The sequence below is a fragment of the Saccopteryx leptura genome, chromosome 6 (assembly GCF_036850995.1).
Source record: "Saccopteryx leptura isolate mSacLep1 chromosome 6, mSacLep1_pri_phased_curated, whole genome shotgun sequence".
NCBI lineage: Eukaryota > Metazoa > Chordata > Mammalia > Chiroptera > Emballonuridae > Saccopteryx > Saccopteryx leptura.
The window spans coordinates 115,943,563-115,961,784 of NC_089508.1; the positions used below are offsets into that span (position 1 = coordinate 115,943,563).

General features: G+C 39.7%; 1 protein-coding gene across 1 annotated transcript in view; it reads left to right on the forward strand.

The window, feature by feature from the left end:
* LOC136377158 (uncharacterized) overlaps positions 1-17,308 on the forward strand; it is a 24,255-nt gene extending 6,947 nt beyond the window's left edge. Inside the window, exons 3-4 of the mRNA XM_066343667.1 lie at positions 12,125-12,194; positions 16,874-17,308. Of these exons, the coding sequence (XP_066199764.1) occupies positions 12,125-12,194; positions 16,874-16,895 (92 nt within the window). The 3' untranslated portion in view covers positions 16,896-17,308. The remainder of the gene's footprint in view (positions 1-12,124; positions 12,195-16,873) is intronic.
* Positions 17,309-18,222: the final 914 nt, after the last annotated feature.

Genomic DNA, 18,222 nt, shown 5'->3' on the forward strand with positions numbered 1-18,222 from the left:
TCAGGTCTCTAAGAGCAAGTGTGTCGGTGAACAAGGCAAATTCTGCACGGCCTTTTATGACCTAACCTCAGAAGTCTAACCAGTTATTGTACACATAACTATGTGATGGCAAATACTAGAAGAGAATTTATTGCTATTCTTCAAAGCACAGAATTGTCATTAATCAGAATTTAGATAATTAGACTTTTAATAATTGTACTCTGAATTTAATAGTTCCTTCACTGACAAGTGTTAAGGTTGAAATTCTTTGTAATGACGAGAGTGGGTTGACAATCAATTCAAAATTTTCATATCAAATACTTAATAATGTTTTCCCTTAGACATATGCAGATGTTGATCTGTTTAGTTTTTTTTTTTATTAATTTTAATGCAGTGACATTGATAAATCAGGGTACATATGTTCAGAGAAAACATCTCCAGATTATTTTGACATTTGATTATGTTGCATACCCCTCACCCAAAGTCAAATTGTCTTTCGTCACCTTCTATCTGGTTTTCTTTGTGCCCCTCCCCTCCCCCACCCCCTCTCTCTCCTTCCTTGCCCCCACCCCCTCGTTACCATCACATTCTTGTTTTAATAGGTATTTTTTAGGACTGATAAACCATTTTTACTATCACTTTTCAAAAGTGCATTTTTTGCTTTGAATCTATAAACTTTGTTAGTAGATTCAAAAGAAGTCCAAGGTGTACCTCAAGGGCTAACGAAGTGAGTACCCTGGAGTAGTCAGAGTGCCTGAAAAGATGAAAGGAGGACATTCAAATTTCAACTTGGACACAGAGAGCCTGTTTGAAGAGGCCGTCTTACAGATACAACCAGTTTATAGTGAGCCCTCACTGAGAGACCTGGGGGATTAAAACCCCCAATTTCACTATCTTCCTCCCTCTGATATTGTGATGTGTTGGGAATACTTCTAGTCTTGTACTGTTTGAAAATGGAACCTTTTCTATCTCCCTTGCTCCACTGGGTGACAATATTGACAGTTTCAATGCTGGTTGATAAAATGAGTGATTCTGCAGTCGCATAAGGTCAGACCCACTTCATTAATTTCTCTCTTTGTGTTGTGGTTGTCATATATTTTTAATGCTACATGGGAACTTAAGAAAAAAATTTAAAATTATTCTTTTTATATATCTATGTGTTTAACATTTCTGGTATTTTTGTGTAGGTCTAAGTTTCTATATGATATCACTGCTCTTCAGCCTAAAGAACTCCCCTTAGTGTTTTCTGGAGAGCAAATCTGCTATATTGTTTTTAAAAATGGCTGTACAGTTTTGACACCTTTTCCACCAATGCACTGGGTCTGTGTCCTTCCTTTTGGATCTGGGTAGGCTAGCGATTTCTTTGGCCAATACTGTACAGCAGAAATGAAACATTATGACTTCTGAGGCTAGGTCATAAAAGACTATGAGGTTTGTGCTTTATTTATTAGAACTCTTCTCTCTTAGAGCTCTGAGCCACTGTGTGGGAAGACTACCAGGCTGCAGAGGTCATAATCTGATCAACAGAGCCGGCTGAACCCAGCAGTCTAATCCTTCCTGCCAAGGTGTCAGATATGTGAGTGAAGCTGTCTTGAACCCACTATACCTTCCATTTACCTGGTGAATACCACCGAGTGACTTCCTTTGCTATCACAATGAATGGAAAGATCATCTAGCCAAAACATGCCTCAATTCCCTAGTCTCTTGATTGAGTCATTGATTTAGCAATTATTTTTAGAAGTAGTTACATAGCATTAGATAAGTGGAACAACATCTGGGGTGCTTTTGTAACAAAAACCTAAAATGTGACATTTGCTTTGAGACAAGATGTCAGGCAGAAGTCAAAAGAACTTTGAGTGGACTCCTGACAGGCATGGAGGAGGGTGTCAATGAGGACTTAAAGTAAGGAAAATGTTATTGGAAGATAGAGGCTCTTGTGTCATGGCAGATGCTTTAATAAATGTTATAACATTAAGAATTATGTTTTTAAATCACCATACTTATCTGACCAGCTCCCTGATCAGGAAGCAGAACATTATTGATGATGAATTAAAAAATATATTTAACGAACTGATGGATCTGACAAAGGAGATTTTGAGGCTGGATATTGAAACTGTCAACTGTTTTTTGTTTGGTTCTACACTGTGTATCAGAAGGTATGGGTAGACAAGGCTGTACTAGAGAAGGAGCTATTCAGTTTTCAAAGAGAACTTAGAGGAACTATAGGAACAAGATCTGAAAATAAAACTATTTCTCATCCTTCGTTTCTCCCAGTGAAAGATACCCAAAGTAAGCTAGAGGCACAGGACAAAGATCCTAATTTAAGGTCTTGTTCAAAAAGCATGGATTTAAGGTAGAGATAAAACTAAGGTTGTGATTATAAAACTTTCTGTTAAGAGTTTAGAAACAGATAAAAGAGTTTATAAATTTCTTAAAGACTTATCGACTCTCTCTCTTAAACACTAAGACTTTTAAGAATCTTTAGGACATTGTCCCACAGCAGCCTAAAAGGGAACCCAAGGTAGAAAAGACTTATCTAGAAGGTATTTGTGGATGTGGCTTTTATCCAATGGAATAGATTGATACACAGAAAATCCACAAAGTTTATATAGTAAGTAGATCAGCTTGAACTGAAAAAAAGAAAGAGAATGTATGAAATTAAAAGAGATTTTTATACCTTAAAACATCTTTGGGCAGGAAGTGAACTGAATAGGCTTCACAGCTGCAGAAATGGGGTAGTTCTAAGGAAAAAGAAGAAAGACTTGCATGGCAAAACCAAGATCTCAGAAGGAAGATCCAAAACTCATGGAAAATCATCTCCAGGAAGCAGGATTTGGTCCCTGTCATAAACTGGTAGCATATGCCCAGCTGGATTTTATAATTTCGATGAATTGGTGTTTTATTTTCTTCCTTTATTAAATGGATATTTATTTGTTGCAGTTACTCTGAGCCTGTCACACCACCATATTTTGGGTCTGTGTGGAAAGATAATTTGTCTTTTTAGTTTTCAGATCAGGATTTGAATATCAGACACTGAAAGTAGCCTCATCCATACCTGAACTTGATTCAAATGCTAAGATCTGGACTTTAAACCTGAGCTTGATACCACAATGGGATGAGAATTTGGGGGAATCTTGGGAAGAGGTAAATATATATTGCATGAGGGAGGAATTGTAAAAGTTTTGGCCAGAGGGAACACTGTGGCATTTTAGAATCATGTCCTCAGATTCTTTGGCATTCCACCCATCTAAAGGTCTATGTTCTTTCCCCTTGAAATCATGAGATTGTAATTGCTTTAATTCATAGGGTATGGCAGAAGTAATGCTTTGTGACTGCTGGGTCTAGATCACAAATGACCACGTCGATTCTCTTAATTGTTAGAATTCTTGCTCTAAAGCCACTAGGTAACAATTGTGGTTACCCTGAGGCCCCATATTGGTGAGGCCACTTGTAGGCTCTTTGGTTCACAGTCCATGCTAAGCCTGACCTTCTAGCTATGTCTCTCAGTGTTCTAGATATGTGAGAGAAGCCATGTATGTGGAGCCAGATATATGAGTGAAAACTACCTAGTGAACTCAATTGATGCCCACATGGAAAGAATAACCCAATCACATACTGCATAAAATCTCTTGACTCACAATATTTTGAAATATAATAAAAAGTTTGTTTTTTCAAGTCACTGAATCCTAGGGTAATTTGTTACCTGGTCATACATAACTAGAATGTATGTTGATGATGATTTATCTCTGCTTTTGTATTTCTCAAAATATCTTCATTTTGCCTTCATTTTTAGTTATATCAATCTGAGAAGTACAGATTGATAGTTACAGAATAGTCACGGGGATGTCAAACACAGCATAGGGAATATAGTCAATAATATTGTAATAACTATGTATGGTGCCAGGTGGGTACTGGAAAAATCAGGGGAAACTCTTTGTAAAGTGTATGATTGCTTAGCCACTATACTGTTCACCTGAAACTAATACAAAATAATATTGAATGTAAACTGTAATTTAAAAAATTTTAAAGACTAATAAAAGTAAAAACAATTTCATTTCAGAAACTGTATTTTTCTAGTTGTAGAATATCATTTTTATATATATTTAACAATTTCCTCTCTTGAGATGTCCTACTTTCTTTTAATTACATTGATGTCTTCCTTAAAATAATTTTTTTTACCATATTTATAATAGCTGTTTAAAATTCTCATCTGCTAATTTCATCATTTCAGTTGTTTCTTGGTCACTTTCTATTAAGTGATCCCCCCCCCCTTGATTATAGATTATAATTTCTTGCTTCTCTATATGCCTAGTAATTTTTAATGTATGCTTCAAATAATGCATGCTATGTTGTTGTGAGTCTAGTTTTGTTGTCTTTAGTGGAGTATTCTCTTTTGGCAGGCAGTTAATTGACTTACATATCAGTTTGATTCTTTTAAAGCCTTTTTTTAAAAGTTCAGTTTTGAGATAATTCTATATTCTCATGCATTTGTAAGAGATAATACAGAGAGATCTTGTGTACCTTTTTTTAAAATTTTTTAATTTTTTCTTTTTGTATTTTTCTGAAGCTGGAAACGGGGAGAGACAGTGGACAGACTCCCGCATGCGCCTGACCGGGATCCACCCGGCACGCCCACCAGGGGGCGAAGCTCTGCCCACCAGGGGGCGATGCTCTGCCCCTCCGGGGCGTCGCTCTGTCGTGACCAGAGCCACTCTAGCGCCTGGGGCAGAGGCCAAGGAGCCATCCCCAGCACCCGGGCCATCCTTGCTCCAATGGAGCCTCGCTGCGGGAGGGGAAGAGAGAGACAGAGAGGAAGGAGAGGGGGAGGGGTGGAGAAGCAGATGGGTGCTTCTCCTGTGTGCCCTGGCCGGGAATCGAACCTGGGACTCCCGCATGCCAGGGACTTCCGCACGCCAGGCCGACGCTCTACCACTGAGCCAACCAGCCAGGGCCTTGTGTACCTTTTACTTTGTTTCCCTCAATGGTAACCTCTTGTATGACTGTGGTACAATTTTACAAACAGAAAATTTACATTGTTATAATTCAGGGACCTTATTTAGAGTTCACAGTTTGACATGCATTTATTTGTGTGTGTGTGGGGGGGGGGTATTTAGTTTCATGCAGTTTTATCATATGTAGATTTTGTGACCACTAACACAATCAAGATACCCAATAGTTCCACCACAAGAATCTCTTCTGACACCTTTTATAGCCACAATGAGTTGTTCACTGAGCATATTTCTCTTCAGATTTATCCAAGTTGTGGTGTATATCAAGAGTTTATTTCCTTTCATTGCTAAGTAATTTCTATGTTATGGCTATATCACCATTTGTTTAACTATTCATCTGTTCAAGGACACTTGAATTGATTTCACATTTTGGTAATTATGAATAAAGCTCCTATGTACATTTGTGTATAGGTTTTTGTGTGTACATAGTTTTCATTTCTTTAGAATAAATGCCTAAGAGTGCAACTGCTACGTCATCTGGTAACTGCATTTATAGTTAAGAAAGAAGCTGTCATATTATTTTCAGAGTTGCTGTACCATTTTATAACCACACAAGCAATGTATGAGTGATAGAGTTTTTCTAGTCTCACCAGCATTTGGTTTTATAACTTTTTTGAGAGAGAGAGAGAGAGAGAGAGAGAGAGAGAGAGATAAAGAGAGAGGAAGGGAGAGAAATGGGAAGCATCAACTCGTAGTTGCATCACTTTAGTTGTTCATTGATTGCTTTCTCATATGTGTGTTGACCAGGTGGTTCCAGCTGAGCCAGTGAGCCCTTACTCAAGACAGCTATCTTGGATTCAAGCAAGCAACTATGGAGTCATGTCTATGATCCCACGCTCAAGCTGGTGAGCCTGCGCTCAAGCCAGCAACCTCAGGTTTTTGAACCTGGGTCCTGATCGTCCCAGATTGGTGCTCTATCTACAGTGCCAACACCAGTCAGGCTCATTATTTTTTATTTTAGTTGTTCTGATGGATGTATAGTACTATTTCTTTGTGGTTTTCATTTGCATTTTCCTAATGGCTAGTGATATTGAACAGCTTTTTATGTACTTATTTGCCATCAGTATATCTTCAATAAAATATATTCATGTTTGTCCCTCATTTTCTAATTAGATTTCTTTTTTCTACTAATTTTGAGAGTTCCAGATAAAAGCTTTTGTTGGATTAGTAGTTGGAAAATATTTTCTCCCAGTCTCAAGCTTGTTTTTTCATCCTCTTAACAGGATCTCTCACAGAGCAAGCATTTTTTATTTTGATGTGTCCCAGTTTGTCAATTTTTAATGTTATGAATTATGCTTTTGGTATCAAGTCTAAGAACTCTTTGCCTAGCTTATATCCCAAAGATTTTTTATTTTTTTCTAAAATTTTTATAATTTTGTGTTTAAGTCCTAGATCCATTTGTAGTTAGTTTTTATATAGATGTGGGATTTAAGTCAAGGTTTGTGTGTACATGTCCAATTGTTCTGGCACCATTTGTTCAAAAGATTTATCCTTCCTCCACTGAATTACTTTTGTACCTTTGTCAAAAATCAGTGGGCATATTTGCATGAATCCATTGACCATCATTAAATAATAGGATAATCAGTGAAATATATTTTTAATTGTTTTCTAGAATTTATTGATTTTTCTTTACTTCTACTGATAGAAATCATTAGTGGGAAGAGTACTACAAACCTATCTGTTTCCTTTACAGGATTCACATCTGCAATTCAGGTAACAGAAAGCCAGTCTATAATTCGGAGTTTGTCCTTTTGCAGATAGATTTGTGGATGTCTGTACTGGGTAGGCTTCAGAATCACCTGTGGAATTAAAGAGATACAGATATGTCATGGGGATGTAAAGTATAGCATAGAGAATACAGCCAACAATACAGTAAGAACTGTGTATGATGCCAGATGGGTATTTGAATTATTAGGGATCACTTTGTAAATTATATAATTATCTAACCATTATGCCATATACCTGAAATGGATATAAAATAATATTAAATGTCAACTGTAATTAAAAAATAAAAAATAAAGATATGAGGATTACATACCTAAAGATTCTGAAATAGTAGGTTTGGATAGGGCCTAGAAACCTGTATTTAGCAAAAACCTTTTTGGGTGACTGCTGTGTTTCTTGGTTTGAGAACCACACATAGAAAGAATATAGGTATTAATTAGTAAGAAGAGTTAGCTTGCAACAAGCCTGTATTAGTCAGGACTCTCTTGGTTATAAACAAATATGAGAAACCCAACAGGCTTGAACAAAATGGGTTTATTGGCTCATGGAACTGGGCAGTTCAGAGTAGATCGGACAAGAGTGCTCCATGATGCTCTACAGAGGTTCAGATGATATCATTAGCTATCTCTGTCCTTCCTCGCTTCGTCTCTTGGCTTTCATATGGTGGGAAAGGTGGTCTCTGACAGTTGTAAGCTTTCATTTTGTAACTCATAGTTCAGAAGTAAGAGACCTGTCTCCTCTCAAATCACACGGACAGACTCTGGCCCTGGTTGGCTCATATACTCACCCCTTTGTCCAATCACTGTGAAAAAGAGACGATGGTCATACGAATAGCCTGGGGTTAGACAGGGACTTGTGATTACTTTGAATCAGAATTATGCAGGATGGAAAGGAGCCAGTTTTCAGTGGAAAAAAGTATATTGGGGAGATTAAAAACAGACTCTACTGAGGACTACCTATCTGAATATGACGTAAAGACCGCTGATGGTACAGTGATTTATGAGCATTAAATATTTAATCTTTAAACATTAAAAAAAAATCCCATTGGTGCATGTGTGTGTGTGTGTGTGTGTGTGTGTGTGTGTGAGAGAGAGAGAGAGAGAGAGAGAGAGAGAAGCATCAACTGGTTGCTTCACTTAGTTGTGCACCCATTGATTGCTTCTCATATGCTCCCTGACTGGAGATCAAATCCATGATCTTGGCAAGCCGGGATGACACTTTATCCACTGAGTGCCATCCTGCTGGAACAGTCATTTAACCTTTAATTCTTTATCATTTAATTCTTTAGCATTAAGCATTTAATCAATGATGCACAGCTATTGGGTCACCAAATTTAAAGCAGGGAAATTTCTATTTGAGTTATCGTGCAAGGTTAGTATAGGATATACTTGTTAGAGTTTGAGACATGTATCTTCTCTTAACCCTGATTTTCATGGGTATGGTAGACAGCCTCCTAAATGGCTTCCAATGATCCCTACCTCTTGGTATTCACTTCCTTCTGTAATCTGCCTCTCCTTGTATATGAGTTATACCTAATTACTTGCTTCTAATGAATAGAATATGCAAAAGTGCTGGGCTGTCACTTCCAAGACTAGGTTATAAAAGAATGTGACTTCTGTCTTATTGGCATTTTCGTGCCTTTCTTTGGTTTGCTTACTTTGATGAAGCAAGCTGCATATTGGAGGGGCCCAAGTGGCAGGAAACTGAGGACAATCTCTGACCAACAGCCAGCAAAGAAATGAACCTTGCCAATGACCACAGGAGTGAGCTTGGAAGTGCTTCCTTCCCCAGTGAAGCCATGAGCTGACATCTTTTTTTTTCCCCCCAGAGACAGAGAGAGAGAGTCAGAGAGAGAGGGATAGAAAGGGACAGACAGACAGGAACGGAGAGATGAGAAGCATCAATCATTAGTTTTTCGTTGCGCATTGCAGCACCTTAGTTGTTCATTCATTGCTTTCTCATATGTGCTTGACCATGGGCCTTCAGCAGACCGAGTGACCCCTCGCTCAAGCCAGTGACCTTGGGTCCAAGCTGGTGAGCTTTTGCTCAAACCAGATGAGCCCATGCTCAAGCTGGCGATCTCGGGGTCTCAAACCTGGGTCCTCGGTATCCCAGTCTGATGCTCTATCCACTGCGCCACCGCCTGGTCAGGCCCAGCTGACATCTTGATTGCAGCCTGTGAGAGACCCTGAGCCCGAGGACCTATAGATAAGTGGTACCCAGATGCCTGACCCAATGAAACTTTGAGATCATATTTTAAGCCACTTATTTTTGGATAATTTGTTATGCAATGATAGATAAAAATGCAATGTGAGACTTAAAATAAAAATTTAATAATAGAATATAGAAATCCATATTTCATGGAGAATTGGGACATGATGGAAGGCACTTGTTCTCTTAGACCTGGGTTTTGGTTATCCAATGATGACTGCTGAATCCTTGACTCTCTCCTTGAGTCTCCTTTGGTAGTTAGATCTGGATTTCTGTGTTTCCTTTGCATTCACTCAATTCTGCATTACATGGATGCCTACCTGACATGTTAATTCCATGTAGTCCAGGGCCAGGATGAAGGTGAGGACAGTGAGAAGTTTAGGCACAAAATATAAGGAGGCCAGAGGATTCAGCCTCATCGTGACTCTGCTTCAGCCAAAGAGCTGTTTTTGTGTCTTGGTTTCTATTCTTATGAAGTTATCTGTTTACCTGTGATGGTGTCTGAATGTTCTGGGAGAAATTAAGCTTTGTTCTGTACTCTGGCCTAGGGAGATGCCTAGTATGTGTATGTTTTTGTGTGTGGCAAGAATATATTTGTGTAAATCTGTTTTTCTACATGTTCTGCCCTCTGTTCATCTCTTTCTGAGTGTCCCCTCTCCAAGGGAGGAAACGTTGATAATCTGGTGTGCTAGGGCCCAGGATATTTACTAGACCCAAAGACATTCCTGTGCTTTAAATGTAGGTACATATGAGTGGTGTTCTTTTTTGTTTTTCCTACCCTTTGTGGTAAGTGCACCGAAACAAGCAGGTCCTATCTTTTTAGTACAGGCCAGGCATTTCCCTCTTCTTTTGCATTTGGAATTGTGGCATTGAACTATCTAGACTAGGTTGTCTGTCTCTTTTTTTTTTTTTTTTTGGCCCCCTTCCGTGTCTGTAGCTAAATTGTTCCATAATGGTAGAGTCTGTTCTCTCTCCTAATCTTGCATTTTCAGTTTAGGGGAAGAGATGGAAAGCCCATTTAAGCCATCAGGACCAAGCCACATTCTTCAACACAGCTTCTGTCAGACTTCAGCATGGGGAGTTATTTGGTGCTGGCCTGGCTGTTAATAAATTAGTAATTTCCTCACTGGTTACTGTTTCTTTACTATAGCTCTTAAGCCTGAAGAGTGTACAAGTAGGAGAGGTGAGGAGATGGCAGGATTTGAGCTTAACACCAACCTATTGTCATTTGAACCTCACCTTGCATTCCTAAACATTGCTGTTCACTGTGAGGCTGAGCGAGTAAAAATAGAGAGCCAGGAATTTAGAGTCAAAGTGCTGTGTGGGAAGACTGCAGTTCTTGTGTGGTCTACAGCAGCCAAATTCAACTGTGGCAGCCCAGCTACAGCAGATGGTATAGGTGGCATGGGGTTGGCAAGAAAAAGGATTCATTTTGGGGTCAGAACAGGTTTTACTGAGAGGAAATCCTGAGCAAGCAGGGATCTGGTCTTGCTAAGGGGAGAGAAGTGTTTTCTCAGAGCAAGGAGAACCTCTAGGAGCTTGTAGTCTTGCAGAGACAGTGTCAGACATAATGAGCAGAGTACATAGGGAGAGAGCAAACTCTTTCTGGGACCAAAGAAAACTAATGTCAAAATGGCAGATCTTTGGTGCTCAGGCTATGTGAGAACCGGTCTGGTGACTAGGTTGCAAGAACCCATTCTCCTCCTCACCTCATATCTAGTCTTTCAACAAGGGTAACTTTTGTTCTCTAAGGAAGATCAGGGCTTTTTGCAATGGGAAACTAAATGCTTGCAAGACATTATGACTTATTTGGGTTTTCATTTTTAGTGTTTCCCTTGAGTAGTAGTGAAGATTAATTATGGCCTTGGGAATTAAAAAACAAAGGGATATTAAAAAACAAAGGGATATTAAAAGAAATTGAGGAAGATACAAACAAATGGAAGCATATACTGTGTTCATGGATAGGAAGAATTAACATCATTAGAATGTTTATACTACCCAGAGCAATTTGTAAATTCAATGCAATACCAATTAAAATACCAATGACATACTTCAAAGAAATAGAACACATATTCCAAAAATTTATATGGAGCCAAAAAAGAACCTGAATAGCCTCAGCAATCTTGAAAATGAAGAACAAAGTGGGAGTATCACATTTCCTGATATACACTACAAGGCCATTGTACTCAAAACAGCCTGGTACTGGCATAAGAACAGGCATACAGATCAATGGAACAGAAAGTAGAACCCAGAAATCTCATTTGTGGAGGCCTGGTAGTCTGAGCACAGGCCTGGGAAGGACAGAAGTGCTGGTTTTCTGGGGTTTGCTTTTGGAGCAGGGGAGATGGGACTGGGAGACGTGGTGGAGGACACTGATGCAGCAGGATCGGGGTGGAGGGAGTAAGAGCCCTGCACCAGCAGCAGCAATGGTAGTACAAAGGCAGTGAGGATGGAAGAAGAGAAATGCTTGTTACAAGCCACTTTCTAGGGATGCAGGTAGTTTATTTGGGAAATGATTCTTGGAAGCAGTAGAAAGAAGTGTAGTGTTTATTTAAAATGGCAAAGTGCTGGTGTTGAGCCAGAGGTCACATGGAGCTGGCTGCCACTGTTATGGCTTAAATCAGAGGTGGGCCTTGAGGGTGAGATGTAGACAAAGTGGAGGCATCTACTGTTGTCAACCCCTCACATAGCTCATATTCGCACGGACCTCATTTCACTGAGTCTTCAGGAGTTAGCTGGCCTCAATAAATATGTAAGACTTACCATAGTGGGTTAGAGGAACAAGCTTTAGTCCCTGGTGTTGCAGTGGGTCACAAGGCCATGATTGATAATTTTGCCTCTTGTACCATTCATTCTGGATTTCTCTTAGCCTGCTCTTGGAGGGTGTAGTTTGCTTGTCTGACACGGTGATGCAGGCAGACTCTCATCCCTGAGGGATCTGAACTCTTGGTTGTCTTGCTCTTCCCAGTGTTGGTTGTTGCAGTTACTTGTTTGCTGTGATAACTGCACATGAAGCCCCAAAAGATGCAAATGGATATGCTGGGCACCAATGTACCTCTCCATGCCCCCATTACATAGCAGCAATCTTGGCTCCTCCTGTTAATCAAGAGTTCACTGCCCCTGCAACATAGTAACTTTTTTTGTTGTCTAATGGAACACTAGCATAAGGATCCTCAAGTGATCAGGTTTTCATTTTATAGTTTCAGATTCAATGCAGTCCTTGCCCTGCCTCCTGGTGGAAATAGCAACCCCTGAGAATGAAGACCCAAGGTCAGAGAGCCAAATGGAGTGAAGGGAAGCATACATTCTGTACATGGAGTCGCTGGGAGTGATGAAGAGATGGACTACAACCACCTCTTGGTTCTGCACCCATATATTCAGCTATTGGATCACAGATCTCTCTATCAGCCATTGGTTGAATTGCTTGTGTGGCATCCTGGAGGACAGTACCTATGTCTTGCAGAGAGTATCATCCCTGAATTGGTGTCTTAGCTGACCTTTAATAGGATAGTTCAACATTCTCTTAGTCCAGTTACTTTGGGGTTACTGTAAGCTCACTTTGCACTGTCCTCCAAAGTTCCTGCTGAAATTAGGGATAGGCTGCAGGAATGTGATTCAGGCTTTAGAGGCATCGTTATAGGTGAGAAATGTTGGTATTATTTAAAATGATCAGAGGCGTTGTGGAGCCTGCCTTGATTTTCGCCTGGGAAAGGGAATTGATCTTATAAATCACATATTATTTTCTAGCTTTATTGAGGTATGATTGACAAATAAGAACTGTCTATATTTAAGGAATATACTGTATTGTGATGTTTTGATATACAGTGTGTCTGTAAAGTCATGGTGCACTTTTGACAGGTCACAGGAAAGCAACAAAAGATGATAGAAACGTGAAATCTGCACCAATTAAAAGGAAAACTCTCCCAGTTTCATACCTATTCAATGCAGTTCAATGTGGGCTCACGCACAGATTTTTTAGGGCTCCTGAGGTAGCTATCCCGTATAGCCTCTACAGACTCGTCACTGACTGATGGCCTACCAGAACGGGGTTTCTCCACCAAACTGCCGGTTTCCTTCAACTGCTTATCCCACCGAGTAATGTTATTCCTATGTGGTGACGCTTCGTTATAAATGCACTGATATTCACGTTGCACTTTGGTCACGGATTCGAATTTAGCGAGCCACAGAACACCCTGAACTTTCCTCTGTATCGTCCACATCTCGACTGGCATGGTCGTGGCCTGCTCCACTGTATACATGGTGTTATGTCATCATCTGCACATGCACACATGCTGCCACATCATCCTACAGAAACTGGGAGGGTTTTCCTTTTATTTGGTGCAGATTTCACATTTCTATCTTCTTTTGTTGCTTTTCTGTGACCAGTCAAAAGTGCACCATGACTTTATGGACACACTGTATGTATATATTGTGAAATGATTACTACAATCAAGCTAATTAACATATCTACACTTCACATATTGATTTGTGTGTGTGTGTGTGTGTGTGTGTGTGTGTGTGGTAAGAACATTTAAGATCTACTCTCTTAGCAAACTTCAAATATGCAATGCATTATTATTATTTAAATATTTTATTTATTGATTTTACAGAGAGAGGAGGGAGGAGAGAGAAGTAGTAACTATAGTTTCTTCACTTTAGTTGTTTATTGCTTGCTTGTGGTATGTGCCTTGACTGGGCAAGCCCAGGGTTTCAAACTGGTGACCTTCGTGTTCCAAGTTGAGGATGTAGCCACTGCACCGCCACAAGCCAGGCTGCAATACATTGTTATGAACTATAGTAACCATGCTGTACTTTTAGAACTCACTCTTCTTATTATGTTTGTACTCTGACCAGCCTCTCCTCATTCCTCTCCACCCCAATTTTTGGACCATCTTTTACTATTTAAGTCATTAATGGTGCTTGCCTTCCCAGTGAACTTTTCCTTTTATTGTCCCCTCCCTCAGTTTCTTTTCAGCCCTTTATATATTGATCTTTACACTGCTTCAAGTTTCATTGTTACTTCACTCACCCTTATGTTGCAAGATTTCTGGGAAAATGTATATCCTTTACTTCAAAAAACCCTTGTCTTTATTTTTTATTCAGAAACCATTTTCTATTTCCTGTTGATGCAGCAGGTCTTTGAAAAGATTATTCTAGAATTTTACATGTTTTCCATTTTATCCTCATTGTACAGTACTTGCATTTGTTTTAGACTTTCAGTTTTCACCATGCCAGATGTTGTAGTGCCTCCAGATGGCAGTACAGTATCATCAAAGCAGCTCAGATTTTTCTGCTATACATGTGTAATTGGTGTTCCTGCTTCTATGAAGATGACCTTATTTTGCCAAAAAAATGATAGCATCTTCTCCTTTCATTATTTTCCCCTTGACCCAATCTTGAAACATTTGATCACTAATTATATCTGGCATCAAAGTGAAAATTTCAAAACACCAAGGTAGCTACGAGGGGTTGCTGGATTGGGTTTGGTTGTGGCAAAGTCACAGTATCTATTAAACTTGGCATTTTAATAATAATAATACAAAAAGACAGCCTGCAGCATGAAGGATTCTTGGTCATATTGACACATTATTAGTACAGAAATTGAGTGATGTATAGCACTTCAAACTGACACATGTCTAAATATTCACAATCCAGAAGTAGCATTTATTGTTATTTCTCAGGTAGTACAGATCATTACTTACCATTGCCATTTAAATGTTTTGCTATTTTGAGAGAACTTAAAAAAAATTTTATTTAGAAAATTAAATTTAGCAGGATGACACTGATCTGTAAGAGTACATAGATTTCAGGTAAACATTTCTATAGCATTTGAACTGTTGATTATGTTGTGTGCCCATCACCCAAAGTCAAATAAATTTCCATCACTGTATGTTTGTCCCTTTTTGCTCCCTTCCCTACCCACTCCACCCACCCTCCTCTCCCTGGTAACCACTTCACTTTTATCTGTGTCCATGAGTCTCAGTTTTATATCCCACCTATTTGTGAAATCATATAGTTCTTAGTTTTCTCTAAGAAATTTTATTATCGAGGCAGATTTATCATCCCTTTCCTCTGTCCTGCCATTTAAACCTCCAGGCATGTGCCTGTGATTATTTGTCTCTGTTGGTGAGTTTGATTCCCTTATCAGTTAGTTAACTTTGTTGCTTTCCAGTACTGCAACCTGGGCCATTAACACTAGACAGACAGCCTCTTTGAAAATGCATTTCCCTGGCTTTGGGGGGGGGGGGTGTTGGATATGAAGTGGGAATTCATATTCTCAGTGGGAATCCTTTCTTACTGATGACCAGGCAAGCCAGTCACTCCAGCAAGGCTTTACTGTTGTTATCGGGGGGATTGGTGGGCTGAATGCTTGAACGCACCTGAATTAGTGTGCGTTTCTTTGCATTCCCTACTACTGTTCTAGTTCAGGCAGGAATTATTGCCTGTGCTTTCATGATACCTTCTTGCCAGAAGCCCTCCCTCGCACAGTTCGGTATCTTTTTGTAATTCACAATTCTTCAGTGACTCCCCACTGCCAAATGAACAGTCCAAATTCTCTAGCTGCCCCTTGTGTTGTAGCCCTAAGACACTGTCACAATTCTCCTCCACAATATTATCTTCCCCAGAAAGCTGGACTGCTCCATATTCCCTGCAGTCTCTGCCCTTCTGCTCATGCAGGTCCCGTCTCTGGACTGTGCGCTCTCCCGCCTCCATTTGACACTGCGGAGATCTTACCAATTCTCCAGAATCAGGCTGAAATTTCACCTCTCCTGAAATGGTCCTCCATACTCCACACTGGAAGCAATTCTCCATTTCTGTATCAACTATAATGCTTTGTTTCTGTCACTTTTATGGCATTTGTAATGCTTTTTGTTACAGTTATTTTATTCATACATTTTATCTTCTCTGCTGGATTGCAGGCTTTCTAAAGGACAGGGATTTTTATCATATTCATCTTTTTATTTCTCTTAGTACCAAGGACATAATAGGCCAGCTATGCATTTTGAGACATAATGTTTATTAATGTATACACAAAATCCCATTTTGGTATAAATTTATGTGCATAACTTATAAAATGATGGTTTTTCTGTTGTCATGGAATTCTGGCTAAATCCTCCAAGCTAAGGGACACTGGACAAAAAAATGCTACTGCATTTCCAGAAGAAGGGCTAGGCGATGTGCCAGGAGATACATTGAACGGAATTTTGGGCCAGACTGGCCCCATTTCTATTGCCAGCAGCCACCTATTTCAGTAAAGCCTGGACATCTGTTAGGAGGATTCTTTGAAGGGAGTTTGTAATGGGTGGGACTTTGAGTCTTTTCCAAACGGAGAGAGCCATATGAGGACCCCTCAGTGAGGTTGGAGGGGCACTTGTAAGAAGGGGAGAGTACATTTTGCTTCTCTGCTGGACATTGGCTGAACAGCACAAACACATAGGTGTGGCACATGACAGATTTTATGAGAACTGGACACCTGTGCGTATGACTTTGGGGACAAATATAAGGAAGATTGAAACTGGTGACTGCCTCTCACTTGGACAGTCCTGACTTTGGGAGGCTACCTGAAATAGGACAAAAAGGGCATAGGTGAGGACAAGGATGTGTGAGTTCTGTGAGCCAAGTAGACACTGAAGATGGTGTTAATGGTCTTTTATAAAGTTTCTCACCCAAGAGGGCTGCTTGCTTTGGGTTGGACTTCAGTAAAAGGAAGCTGTAGGTGAACCACCAAGAGGCAGACACTGAGGGGGGTGTTGTGAGCATCGTTGGTGTTGGGATAGTACAGATGGAAGTGCCCTTGGAAGAGCACAGAGATCTTTAAATAAGGATGGAAATAACGTTCTTTACCCACTGAGAGAGAACTAGAATCTGATTGCCTACCTTGACAGCAGGTAATTGACACAAAGGCATCAGCTGGGTAAAAAGGCCTTTTCTTCTCACCCTCTTCTTAGATGGACCCAACTTCCTGTCTGAAACAGAAGAAGGAGGGAGGAGGTAAAGCAAAGACTGTGAAAGAACATGTGTCCTTCCTCTGGCTCCCGGACCCTGTAGGTCTCTAATCCTTGGACCAGTTCTGAAGTAGGGGAGAGAATAAACGGTCCTTATAGCTGAAAGTGACTTGCAAAGCAATGAGATCCACTTGTCCTAGGGAAGAGAAGGGAGAGTGGTCGGATCCAATCTGAAGGACATAGTGAAAAAAAGGTTTTCTGCTTGCACCCTCACGGGTTTAATCCATTAAATAAAACATACACATCTGTCTGGGTATCTATCACATATCTATTGTGGGATTATGTTTACATTTTTTATTTTTGTTTCTCTGAATTTTATAATTAAAAATGAATGTGTAGCCTGACCTGTGGTGGCACAGTGGATTAAGCGTCGACCTGGAATGCTGAGGTTGCCGGTTCAAAACCCTGGGCCTGCCCGGTCAAGGCACATATGGGAGTTGATGCTTCCTGCTCCTCCCCCCTTTCTTTCTCTCTCTCTCTCTTCTCTAAAATGAATACATAAAAATAAAAAAAATGAATGTGTATTGTATAAAGATATTTATAAAAATAATCTGATATTTAAATAGAAAATTTAGAAAAAGGTTTAGAAGAAAATAAAATGACAGTTTACCTATCTACATACAACTTTATATTTTTACTTATATTTTCTATCCATATGGTTATTTTTAAACACACAATGTGGGGGAGGGTGATGTGGGGAAGAGGGATGGGCTAAGGGGCTGAGGGGAAAGAGGGACAAATATAAGGTGACAGAAAATGATTTGACTTTGGGTGATGGGTATACAACACAATCAATAGTTCAAATGCTGTGGAAATGTTTACCTGAGACCTATATACTCTTATTGATCAGTGTCACCCTGTTAAATTTAATTTCTAAATAAAAACAATAAACACAATTGTAGTAATATTATTTCTGTATGTGTTCTGTTTGTTTAATGTAGCACTCTTCCATGGTTTTAAATGTCTTGGAAGACGCGAAAGGCAGATGATGGAGGAAATAAAATGCATTTAACCGTCCCTATGACTGGATGTTTTGCTCCAATTTGGGATATGGTTACCCCCATATCATATATCTTTGTATGCTTGTATGCTTCTCTAATGGTTTTCTCTAATCTGTAGGTATTTCCTTCCTCCCAAGGAACATTATTTTGTGTTAGTTACTCTGTATGAGGCTGGTCTGCAACTGTTAGGAAGAAGTGGCCCTGGCTCTAAAGAGGTCACAGTGTGAATTGGATACGTGAAAGAGAATTTTGTATGTGATGATAGTGATGTGAACAATATTTTACGGGAAA